This window comes from Scyliorhinus torazame, chromosome 12, assembly GCF_047496885.1.
Source record: "Scyliorhinus torazame isolate Kashiwa2021f chromosome 12, sScyTor2.1, whole genome shotgun sequence".
NCBI classification, from domain to species: Eukaryota; Metazoa; Chordata; class Chondrichthyes; order Carcharhiniformes; family Scyliorhinidae; genus Scyliorhinus; species Scyliorhinus torazame.
The window spans coordinates 148,410,243-148,423,499 of NC_092718.1; the positions used below are offsets into that span (position 1 = coordinate 148,410,243).

General features: G+C 42.1%; 1 protein-coding gene across 4 annotated transcripts in view; it reads right to left on the bottom strand.

Moving 5' to 3' along the window:
- Positions 1 to 13,257, bottom strand: part of zzef1 (zinc finger, ZZ-type with EF hand domain 1) — a 348,514-nt gene that overhangs the window by 108,704 nt on the left and 226,553 nt on the right. For 3 of the 4 annotated variants that reach the window (XM_072469157.1, XM_072469159.1, XM_072469155.1), the window contains exons 37-43: positions 13,045 to 13,217; positions 11,111 to 11,388; positions 10,273 to 10,447; positions 8,958 to 9,090; positions 2,266 to 2,462; positions 1,627 to 1,746; positions 1,062 to 1,253 (exon numbers count right to left, since the gene is read on the bottom strand). In XM_072469157.1, the coding sequence (XP_072325258.1) occupies positions 1,062 to 1,253; positions 1,627 to 1,746; positions 2,266 to 2,462; positions 8,958 to 9,090; positions 10,273 to 10,447; positions 11,111 to 11,388; positions 13,045 to 13,217 (1,268 nt within the window). The remainder of the gene's footprint in view (positions 1 to 1,061; positions 1,254 to 1,626; positions 1,747 to 2,265; positions 2,463 to 8,957; positions 9,091 to 10,272; positions 10,448 to 11,110; positions 11,389 to 13,044; positions 13,218 to 13,257) is intronic. The other variant, XM_072469156.1, reaches the window with a different exon arrangement.

A 13,257-nucleotide genomic window follows, 5' to 3' on the forward strand; every position in this document is an offset into this window, starting at 1 on the left:
CAATGTCCTCAAGACAAGGAGACAAATTAATTTCAGAATCATTCCTCTTAATTGATGCCTGGTGATCTGTGCTGGAGGAAAATCCACACATGTGCACACAGGGCTGGATATATCTGCAAACTCAGTTCCAATGTTGGATTAGGTCAAACAGCCTTGCAACGATTACGATCCCAGACCAGACCCCAACAGTGGCTAGGATACTGGTCCGAAATCCCAATATTTAAGTTTATTTATAAGACTGTGCGGAAAGAATGATGCACTCCAGAGATTGCATAAAAAAAATAGGGATTTGTTTTTGTTTTTGTTTTTTAAAACAAAACTTTGTTATGAATACAATCTTATAACTCTTTACCGTCACACATGAAAAGAGCAGGTTACAATTGGCCCTTAAACTACTACTACACCCTGACTCCACCCAGCAATGATATCATCGCCCCAAGCTGAAAAACAAATGACCGCCGCAGACTGAAAGTACATTAACCCCCCCCCCCCCCCCCCCCCCCCTCCCTCCCCCCCCAGGAACTTTTCCCAGTCAAACCATAGTGGCATTAGTCCAGACTGAAAACCATATTCTTTTGGTCAATTTCACCTTCTGGCTCCTAGAAGCTCCCAGGCCTTTACAAAACAAAATCCTTTTTTAAAAACATGACCACTGCAGTCAAACACACTATGACCCCAGGCTTTTAACCTTTAAATTGCCGCAATATTTAGAATTCCTAAAATCTTCCATTCGTCACACAAAACATAGTGTTATATGACGTGTTGCATATATAATGGGCACCTTGGATACCAGTAGAAATAATACCCAGAAAGAAGCTACCACCTTTAGGGACAAATATGGTGAGACACATAGATGTGGCACAGATAATCTCAAAGTAATGTTACCGGACCTCACAAATGGTCCTTAAATAAGATTCACAAACTCTCACTGCTCAGTAAGTAAAAATGTCCAATTAATAAAAAGCCTGAATAAATGACCAGGATAGAATAGTTTTTACATTTTATTTATAGTTGTTATCTTCAACATAACAATTAGACATTTTAAAAGTTTGCATCCATACCTGGAAAAAGATTTTTGTAGCTTCATCGAGGCCTTCCAAAGGATCGGGTTTAGTTTCATCGAGATCAAACACAGAGCCACTGCTCTTAGACTCATGATCTGAAACCTGTTCCTTCTCCTCTGTAACAGTGTCTGCCCCTTCAGCTGCGGTACTGATCTCCTTCTTAGATGAATACATCATGATCGACAGGGTCTTGGGGTATAACAACAAAGAACAAAGTGAGATTAAAGTTTGAAGTCGACAATTTTACATGAACTTGGTTTATTCTAGACACAGCGATCTGACTGGTTTCAGTATTAAGTACAAAATTCAACACAGCTAAATTTCTTGAGGAGTCATTTTACCACATCAATGATCTCCAGGCGCTGGATGGGAGGAACTTTGCACATAAAAGTTTACGGCCAGTCTGGAGTATGAAGCCAGGAAATGGCAATGTGCAGATCTGTTTGTAGCATCTCAAATTCTGGCAACTAGATTAACTGCACAACGATGACCATCAAATAATCACAGAAACATTAGTCGTGTTATTTAGATATCCAAAGCTGGATGAATGTGCCGTTCTTACCTCCAGGTCACACAGCAGCCACAGTTTACTGAACCCTGTCCCCTTGGTGCATTTCCTCTCTAGCAGTTTGATCAAACCAGACTGTAGAATAATCTGATGGATCTCTTCAACACTGTGTTTCTGCAACAAAGACACAGAAAAGTTAGCTAGTTACAACAGATGGGGAAATTGTCATTGGAAGTCAGCTCAACAACAAAGTCCTGACAAAACAGGGCATTCCCAGGGCTTTGGGACAAAGTCACCTAGGTTTACATGATTCAGATACACCACATATTCATACTCATAATATTTTTCAAGACGGGCCACAAAGACTCTTTGCAATGTTATTTGGGACACTTGTGAGTGCAGCCTGATTGGACTCACCCTTCAATTTCTCTCCAGCAGACATTGGAATCTGCAGCTCCTGCCCAAACGCTCCATTGTACAATTCACTAGAACAATCTTCTTCCCCAACACCCACCCAACAAAAAAATTACAATCGAAGAATTGTTCACTGTTGTGCATTAATTTCATGCTCATCATGAACTAAACTCATCCCTCACCATTTGTTCCCCATTCCCTCCCTTTTCAATTGGTTGTGGAAAATGTTCAAACTAAAATTCTGAAGGAGCCATCATGTTGATGTATACAAGTGATTACCTGTAGCATTTTGTAGAGACCCTTCAGAGCTAGTGACTGGAGCCAGGTAGCCTCCACTGCATCTGGGAAGCTGCTGTCTATGTTCGTCTGCAGTAGATGGCTGTAGATTAACATAAAGTGCTGTAGGAACTGGACGAGTTGAGGTTGAGCTGCCGTATATTCAGGTTTACAAACCTGCGTCAAGCGGTAATCCCTCACTGCGTTTAAAAAATTGGACAATAAAAGAGCATGGTTAATTTACATATCCCAATTGCCCAACCCTATCTTCCTATATTCTCTGGCATTTTACAGTGTTAACTATTTTCTTTCATTCAACTCATTGCTAATTCTTTCATTCTGCAAGTTTACTTTGGACTTCAGCACTGCATGTAAAATGCAAATTAGCACATCAGTAAAGATGGCTAAAATAAATTGATTATGAGGTCATAAATTGTTGCTACCCCAGGAAGACTTCCCAAATAAATATACTGCTTTGAACCTGGATCACTAACAGCCTTAGAGAGAATTAAATTATTTGATAAGGTAGAAAGACATCCCATATGAATATCACTACATTGTGCCAGGAGTAATTTCCTGTTTCTAGAGTTATGCAGACACACATTTCAAGAAAACAGACACAAAATAGGCCAAAGTCTACAGCATGCAAGAGGATAGACATTAGCTGCCTAATGTGGGATACATAATTAGTGAGGAATACCAGAAACTGGAAGGAGTTTAAACAATGTGAGACAACATAATAAATAGCAAGGAGGAAAAAGCGATAAACTTGAATATTGTTTACAATAATTAATGAGGTACTTGAAAGGTAAAGTGTCTCCTCTGAAAAGTAAAGAAAAGATAGAAAAAGTAACCAAGTCGTTTGAGAAACACTTTTCCATTTAAGGATTATATTTGGGAAGTATATATTAAACGTAAGAGGTTCCAAAGAATCTTCAGGCAGTTGTGTGCCGGCATTAAGGACACCGTTAGACTTGCGAGTGTGCAGCATTAAACAGCTCCCTCATTACGGAAAACATTGTTCAGGATGAAGAAAAATAGCAGCATGTCATCTGTATTGTCATCAGACTAGAAAAGGTTGTTTTCATATGATTCAAATGACAGAAATGCAGCAAAGTAGCAGCTTAAAGAGATGACTGCTATGAATGCAAAGTGAGGGAAAGGGAGAGTTTAAGTGCAAGATAAGTATAAGCCTAGGTCATATTATCCAAATGGCAAAACTTGTTATTGGAAATGAGACACTTTACAAATGTCACCTGTGTATAAGGTGGAAATCGACACAATTCAGAGCAAAATGGAGTCAAGAGAAAACTTGTTAGTAAATACAATCACAAGGAGAGAATGGACCCAGGATGTGGATATCAATAAAACTAACCTCCGCTTCAAACCAGCTTCAGACATGGGAAACTGGCCCCACAAAGGATCTATACAAGTGTGAATACAAGAAAACCGCTGCCCACCAAAGTCAATATAATGGATAATCTGGAGTCACCATGAGTCTGTTCTCTGTTCATAAACTGTGCTCAAGAGAAATGATGCTATAATTAAGTGAAAGCCGGCTCTGTCAAAGATATATGAAGGGCATTCAGGCATCACAAAATATCAACAGCACGCACGAGTAGCACTCGACCAGGTCAAAACCAAATCAAAACATCACCCAAACTATCAATATGCAGTTTGTAAAAATCTAAATAACAAATCAATAAAGACTCGCCACTCAGCTGCACACAGATTGTCAAAACACAGGAGGGGATTTAACAAGAATAGTAACAAATTATTACTCAATCTCTCCTGATGTTGTCAGTCTACATAACACAACAGCAAGGTGATGATAGACACAATTTGATCGGAATTCACAAGGCAAGGAGTGCCAGATGAAGTCAACACAGCAGTATGCAAGTCACAACCTTTACACAATACCGGGAATACAGACACACTACTTTCTGCCCTCACCTCACCAAATCCCATGGAATAGCGGAAGAGGAAAAACACTGCAGGTCAAAAACCTGATCAAGAAATCAAAATCTGACAGCGTCACAATGTGCGGGTCTTTTGACTTGCACAAGCACGTTTGAGCACATTGTTACAGTACTGCAGATCGTCCAACAATGGATCAAGAACCACTAGGACAATACAAAGTTGCTCATGATTGACCTCTTGCTTTACTTGAAAGATTGTTAGGAAGCTGGCACATACTTTATTCTTAGCTGTATCTAGCAATGAGGTCAGTGTACATTAACATCATGGTCTAATCAAGTCGTTATCCACCAAGGAATCTCAACTGGATCAAGCACCCTAAAGTCAGACAATATCAACATTGCCGAAACCAATAACTCACCAATTCAACAGGCCCACCACGGGGAAAACCACTGAAACAAGGAACCAGGCGATGGAAGACGCACTACAAATAATCTAACAAGCTATCCCAAATGAAAACCAATTTTAATTTTCAACCTGAACCACCTGACATAGCTGATCCTATCTGGGAGGTTTACAGAGATGCCAAAAGAGTAGCATTTGAAATATGCTGAGCGAATACTTGGTATTAGACAGTCAACTCAAGAGTTCAGCACTAGAACCCTCTCCACTCACTAATATGCTGGCTCAGAGAATTTGATGGCGAATTAAAAAGGAAGAAAAATATCTGCCCAATATAAAGTGATCACACTTAGTTGAGTTATGATTGTCATTAATCTTTGGAATAAAAAGAACAGAATGCTGACCCCCATCAATATAAACCCCAAGTGCTCATAATTGCAAAGAATCATAAAGAAACACGCCAATTGGATACTTAAGGTATCATCAATGGCATTGAATTACAAAGACTATTGCGGCAGAAAAGCTTAAGTGAAAGTGTGATGATACTGCTACAAAAGAACATAGTGTAGTGCAATCTCTTGGTGGCAGTTGTTAACCTCATGCTATTGTCCTGGAATAAACAATTTTACTTTGAAGTTGCATCATCGTAGTCTAAAAACCAATTTAATTTAATATGAAATATCTTTGCACTTTGCTAATTATGGCCTCTTGCACAACCCTGATTTGAATCACTTCAGCATTACCAGTGTGCTTTCAGCTACCTGGGTCTCGAAGATCTGAAATCTCCCTCCCTAAAAGTATATGCCCCTCTCTCCTCCTTTAAGATGCTCCTTAAAACTTCTTTGACCAAACTTTTCTGTCCAAATATTTCTTTCTCTGGTTCATTGCCAGATTTTCTTCAATAATTCTTCGGTGAAGCAATTTGGGATGTTTTGCTATGTTAAAGCCACTATACGGACTTTCAAAAGACAAAGTACCACATAATAGGCTTGTTAGCAAAATTGGAAGCCTTATTTACTTAATCGAAACACTTCATTATTTTAAACGCTTTTGGCAAATCTGTTCACACACTCTCAGGAGTTAAAAGGGGCAGTAGCAGCATGGATACAAAACTTTTGAAGGAATAGAAAAATGGACAGTAGTGATGAATGGATGTTCTTTGCACTGAAGGGTTATTAGCAGTGATGCCAGTACTAAGAACTCTGTTGTTTCCAAAGTACATTAATGGGTTTGGACTTAGGGGCAAAGGGCACAAGTTTGAAATTGGCAGATGACAAAAGGAAATTAAATAAATGCTTGTAGAAAAAGATTGCAGGGATATGCAGAAAGAACAGGAAAGTGGAACTAACTAGACTGCCCTTCGAGAGTGTCAGCACAGGCACAATAGACTCGATGTCCGCTTTCTATGGTGTAAGATTCGATCTGATATAAATGCAGGCTGTTGAAATCTCACATATAAATGTCTCATCATAGACAATTTCAATTCAGGGCAGCACGGTAGCATAGTGGATAGCACAATTGCTTCACAGCTCCAGGGTCCCAGGTTTGATTCCGGCTTGGGTCACTGTCTGTGCGGAGTCTGCACGTCCTCCCCGTGTGTGCGTGGGTTTCCTCCGGGTGCTCCGGTTTCCTCCCACAGTCCAAAGATGTGCAGGTTAGGTGGATTGGCCATGATAAATTGCCCTTAGTGTCCAAAATTGCCCTTAGTGTTGGATGGGGTTACTGGGTTATGGGGATAGGGTGGAGGTGTGGGCTTGGGTAGGGTGCTCTTTCCAAGAGTCGGTGCAGACTCGATGGGCCGAATGGCCTCCTTCTGCCCTGTAAATTCTATGATAATCTATGATAATCTATGATAATTTTAGCACTTTCCTGCATCCATTTCTATTTCCAATGTGTTGAGCTTAACTTTGTTGATATTCCTTCACTGTGCAGTTTTATGGCATAGCATATTCTAGCTATACCGTAGCAAGTCAAGTATTTTCTTTCCAACAGTGCGCAACCTCATAAAACTGCATTTTACTGACCAATGCCATTTCCTTTTCCTACACTTTCTCGTTGCCTCACAAGGGTGGGCTGCTGATTCATTGGTAACAAAATAGTATATGTGGCTAACTATATGCAGTGGACTGAAATCTACTGGGATTCAGAATGTCCTCTGAAGGTTCTCCATCCAATTTAATTTATTGTCAGAACCACAAAGTAGAAATTAAGATGGCAGTCTTTTTCCTCACTGTGCCAAAAGTGAAAGAGAAATGCACTAAAATGTGTAATAAATATTCCCTTATTTAATCAAAGTGAGCACGCTCGTTCAATCACTGCAGTTAGGCAGTTTCCTTTCCAGTCCTCTCTGAGATTCCTGACCTCGCTATGCCACAACTGACAATAGGACACAATATGGATCTCTTCCCATGCCTCTTTCAATAACTAGTCAATCCCCATTTAACATTGTTTCACTTTAACATGAGTAAGTTAATCGGGCTGTAATCTTGTGTAACATCTCAAGGTTTATTTTAACATTGTTTCCTGCTGGTAGGATGGCATAACTCGATTGACGTCATTTGAGAGAGGCCTCTACTGCTCCTTGACACATCCTTTTACAGCTAATCCTCCAACTTGCAACGTCTCCGGCTCCCGGACTCACCCGCTCAGCTGCCAATTCTCCAACTTGCACACTCGCCCACTCCTTGCCTCCAACCTGTGACCTCTGCTGCTCTGACTTACCCTCTCACCTATCCTTGCTCCCGTTTCCTGACTCTCTTGCTGTTTGGTTCTCCTGAACCCTCAGTGTGAGCAAGCGCTCTGGAGATAAGTGGTGAGAGGCAGGAGGAGCAGCTTCAACTCACAGGAGAGGGGGCAAGTTCCCTTCATGTGATCAGGGATCCCTGATCCTGGCAATGGGACATTTTACTCAGCAATGGATTGAATATCCTCGATACGCCGGGCTGGAACATGGCTCCTCTCCACCACAGTAAAAACAGGGATATGCTTACTCCGCCTCTGCCCAGATTATGAAATCGGGAGCCGCACCCAGTGGCTTTAAAACCTGGGCGGGAGAGGCAAGGAGATTTATGATCAAAAAGAGGTGAAGCTGATCGCTGCTGTAACCCCCATTGGGCAGGGTCGATTAGGCACCCGTGAGTCTCATGGAGTACGAGCTCCCTGCTGAGGGGCGGGGCCCCCTTATCCGTGGGAGAGGAAATCAGAGTATTTAAACCCGGACCAAGTGTGAGCCAGGTAGTCCCCACCAGGACCGGTGTACATAGTCTCTTCATACTTCTGTAAGTAAACCTTTCATTCCCAATACTTCCTGTGTGATTGCTTCTGTGAATTCAGCAATCTCAAACCCACTTGCAGAGAACCTACCTCCTTCGACTTGAAGGTGTTTCCCCTGCTCGCCTCCAGAGCCCGCGTTCACAGCGATGGTTCAGGAAAGGGAAGTTATGAGCGGGAGATTCAGTGAGAGAAAGGATCAGCGAGGGGGTGGTTTAGGGATGGGCAGAGGCCACAATCCAGAGAGCCGGCAGCAAGAGTGTGGGTTAGGGAGCGGGTCACAATTCAGAGGGTCGGCAAGAAGGGCCCGCAATGACCAGGAGGATGAAGAAAGCAGAATTTGTGGCGAGCTGGATCAGCAATGAGTGGGATATACTCGACATAGAAAGTTACCATATTTCTTTTATATTTTTAGATTTATTTTAAAAGTTATTTAATTTACCAATATAGGAATTTTGCAATGTAGTGGTGTTTTGGTTAATGAGGAAGGACCTACAGAACCTAACTACAGTATTTACATTGGTTTGATAGAATAATGTGGTTTGCTTAAAGTCATTTCACTTCAAATCACTATTTTCAGAAATGCAACTACAAGTGAGGACTTACTGTATTCTGCAACTGACTCATAGGAGGTGCATAATAATAGTAATCTTTATTGTCACATGTAGGCTTACATTAACACTGCAATTAAGTTACTGTGAAAAACCCTTAGTCGCCGCATTCACCGGTGCCTGTTCGGGTACACAGAGGGAGAATTCAGAATGTCCAAATTACCTAACAAACACGTCTTTCGGGACTTGTGGGAGGAAACCGGAGCAAACCCACGCAGACACAGGGAGAACGTGTAGACTGCGCACAGACAGTGACCCAAGCGGGAATTGAACCTGGGACCCTGGAGATGCAAAGCAACAGTGCTAACCACTGTGCTACCGTGTTGCCCAGCACTGGCTGGGGTTTTCCTTGCTCTCCTTTAGCAAACCAACTGCAATTCTTTTACATGCGATCAAGAATTTGGCAGGTTAGGTCGTAAGGGCAAGCGTCTGTCCTGTCACCCCATGAGTTGTTCAGTGAATGAAGTGCCCTTTTAAGCTGTTACAAATACTCGCCTGTTTTACGTTTTCGAGTCTTGATGTCAATTACCACAGCTTGAATCTTCTCTGTAAAATGCTTCAGGACTATAACGTCATGTGATTCATTTGCACTGTCTATGTAAACAGTATGAGTGCCTCTGCATAGCACCTGTGTAAAAGCAAGAGTTTGGATTTCAAAAGCTATACAGGTACAGAACACAAGACAGCGCTAACATACAAGATTTAGTTCCCTTTAATCATAGATTATCATAGAATCCCTACAGTGCAGATGGAGGCCATTTGGCCCATCGAGTCTGCACTGGCCCTTGCTCCGATAGAGCCCCCCACCTAGACCCAAACCCCTGCTCCTATCCCCGTGACCCCACCTAACCGTTGGGCAATATTAGCATGGAAATTCACCTAACCTGCACATCTTTGGACTGTGGGAGGAAACTGGAGCACCCGGAGGAAATCCACGCAGACACGGGGAGAATACAGACAGTCACCCGAGGTCAGAATCGAACCTAGTGCTATGAGGCAGCGGTGCCAACCACTGTGCCGCCATTGCTTAATAAGAAATGTAAGTTTGTTTGGCTGGCATAACAATTCAACAGGCTCATACATCGGACTTTCAATTTGTCTGGCTTTCTGATTGTTAATCAACCCAAACTGTCAGCTTACATGTATTTGAACCAAAACTTGACCATACATTTGAAGTACATGGGTTGACATGTTACCAAGTGACTAATGGATTCTTCTACCATTGGGTTTGAACAGCTGGAATCGAATAAAACTGATGACCAGATAAGAGTAAAAGGCAGGGGTAATCAGCGAACATCCTAAAATGTTACCAGTTTATACCAGGAGGGCTTTCGATTTGCAACATTAGTTTTAAGTAGCTCCGTTACTTCACAGCCACACATTTATAACTATTGACATATAAAATAAAAGGAATTAACGTGTTGAAAAGCCTTGAAACTTGCATCTAAATATACAAGGATAGAATAATAATATGCGAATTGAAATTAGACGGTAATAGTTTAAAAACATTCATGATATTTCCCCATTTTCAGAGGTACTACTCAATACTGACTAGCTTATGATGTCTATCAAGTTTTATACAATTGGTTAAATATCCTGAAAACTATTTGGAAAGCATGATATTTATCTAGGTCTGCGCTATTGCCAAGAAGGACTTGATGCAACAGAGTAATCCATCTGGCAATTATTTCAAAAGCCATTCATTCAATCCAGTGCTTCTTCACTTATTCCAATACCATTCATAACCCTTTAATAAGGTGATACTGCACAGACTCTACCTCAACTACCACATAAAAGTGGTTACTGTTACCTCTGGAAATCCCACAAGAACCAACAGCGTGAAGATGTTGGTGCGTTTCAGATGGAAAGGCAGCTCCTCAATGCAGCGCTTTGTGAAGGCAGCAATCACTTTCTGCCATTGCAGACTAGAATTCAGGTCCCTAAGGATATCTGCCACAGAAGATGCCCAGTCCAGGCTGATCCTGCTTCAATCAAGAGAAAAACACAGTGGTAAGGCACTTCTCTGTTCAACAAATACAAACAAGATGCGTTAAATTATCCTGTTACATGTGAAGGTTCAAGAATTTAGTAATTTTTGTATTGAATACGAAATATACACTGAATTCAAACAAAAGAGATATACTTCTAGAGCGCCATCCACGACCTCAGCACGTTTCAAAGTCCTTTACATTCAATGAAACATTTCTGAAGCCAAAGCATAATGTAGGGAGCAAGGCAGCCTATTGCCTCACAGCAATATCCAAGAAAAATAGCCTGATAAAGCACTGTTGACTAACGCATTTATGTATCAGTTTAGACATCATGACTCTTATCTGAACAGTGCCGTGGGATCCTTTACGGACACATCAAAGGGCAGACTGGGTCTCAGTTTAACTTCCCATCCAACAGACTTCACTTCAGACAATGCAGCACTCTCTCGGTACTGCACTGGGAGTGCCAGCCTGGATTTTGTGATCAAGCCTCTGGAGCTGGGTTTAAACCCACAACCTTTGGACTCGGGCGCGAATGCTGCCACCGAGCAAAAGCCGGCACTCGTACAGCAAAAACGTTAAACCATAACAGTAATTTATATTCACTTTCCACCAAGCTTCACACCGCCCATAGGAAAAGAAAGGTTGAAACATTACCAGTCCAAGCACACCGCTCCAAGGCTGAACAAAACCTGTGTGGTCATCCAGCCTGGGTGCTTCAGGTTGCCTTCTGCTGTGCTCAGTAACGTCCAAGATGCAAAAAGGACGTCCTTTACTGCTTCATCAGCTTCTGCTGGGGAGATTCTCAAAAGCAGTTGTCCAAGAAGCCCCAGTGTCAAGTGATAGGTTTCAATCAGCTGCCCAGGATTCTGCATTGCCACTCGAAACAGGAGCTTCAGTACCTGCCTCAGGTTAGGTAGGCACATGGTTGAATCCTGTGGAATTGAGGATAGCATCAGAAGTCTGCAAATAAATTGGTTCTGAACTTCCAGTGGTAATTACATTAACAGTTACTTAGCTACCACAGGTAGCGGACTTGAGTTATTTGGAAAGATTAGTGAACCTTGCTTCCTTCTTTGGCCTAAAAAGGTGACTCAATGATAATCTATAGAGGTACACAAGTTACTAAAAGGAATGGAAGAATCTGGAAAACCAAACTAAGCTGTGACACTGTCACTGGGTCAAAAACCAGAAACGCTCCTCTTAACAGCCACATGTACCTAACACCACATGGACGACAGCGGTTCATGCAGGCAATCCATCATGACCTGCGCAAGGGCACCTCTGGGTGGGCCACAAATGATGGTCTAGCCAACTACACTCACATTCCAAGAGAGAATTTTTAAAAGGTCATGAACAGCTGAAAGGCAAATTGAGGATCATTTTAGGATTTCTGAACTGGGTATAGATGAAAATCTTGCAAATATTTAAAGAACAGGTCAATGCTGCAATGGGTTAAATTTTGTATTTCTGAATAAATGAGACAAAAAGGGCTGAATGGACTTCTTCATCTTATTTTGTGATTGCATGGTTGGAAAAGTCAGTGGCGTAGTGGTAATGGCACGAGACCAGTAATCCGAAGTCCCAGGTTAATGCTCTGTGGACATGGGGTCAGATCCCACCACGGTAGTTGCTGGAATTTTTAGTCAATTAAATCCTGGAACTGAAAGCTAGTCTCAGTAATAGTGACTATTAAACTATCATCGATTGTCCTAAAAATCTAATGTCCTTTAGGGAGGGAAATCTGCTATCCTTACCCAGTCTGGTCCACATGATACCCCAGATCCACAGTAAGTAATGTGGTTGACTCCTAACTGCCCTCTGAATTGGTCTTGGAAGCCAATCAGTTCAAGGGAAATAGGATGGCTTTGCCAGCAATGCCCACATCCCAGAGAAGAATACTTTTTTAAAAACATGTACAGCTGTTTAACACAAGGCTAAAGAGCTGGCATTAAAAGCAGACCAAGGCAAGCCAGCAGCACGGTTCAATTCCCATACCAGCCTCCCCAAACAGGCGCCGGAATGTGGCGACTAGGGGCTTTTCACAGTAACTTCATTTGAGGCCTACTTGTGACAATAAGCGATTTTCATTTCATTTCATTTCAATTCAAACTTCGACTTCAGAAAAAAAACCTTGAAAAAACTTCAGGGCCACATTCTCACATCAACTCCCGCAATATGGCAACATGGTGGTACAGTGGTTAGCACTGCTGCCTCACAGTGCCAGGGACCAGGGTTCGATTCTGTCCTTGGGTCACTGACTGTGTGGAGTTTGCACGTTCTCTTCCTGTCTGTCTGGGTTTCCTCTGGTTTGACCATGTTAAATTGCCCCTTAGTGTCCAAAGGTTAGGTGGGGTTATGCGGATAGAGCAGGGGAGTGGGCCTAGGCAAGGTGCTCTTTCGGAGGGTCGGTGCAGACTCAACGTGTCGAGTGGCCTCTTTCTGCACTGTAGGGATTCTATGATACGAACTCTCAGACAACTAAATGATCAAAAGGAACCAAAATAACTTCCATTATGTATCTGAGACCTGTTTACTCGATTGTTAAATATAGGAAAACATTTATGAATAAAACAACTTTTGGTTCTTACATTTTTAACAGGAGGCAACATGGCCGCCAGCAGTCCCAGAATTCTCTCCTGTGAACATTCAGCAAAGACCTGGTCTTGGCTGGGCATGGACTCTTTGGTGTCAGCTTGTGTCTTGAAGGAGGTTTTTGATCCACGCAAGTGAACAGCAGCGTCTTCCACTGTAGACTCTGGTCCTGAAAAGTAAAACGATTTCCAAAAATACAGCACCAATAT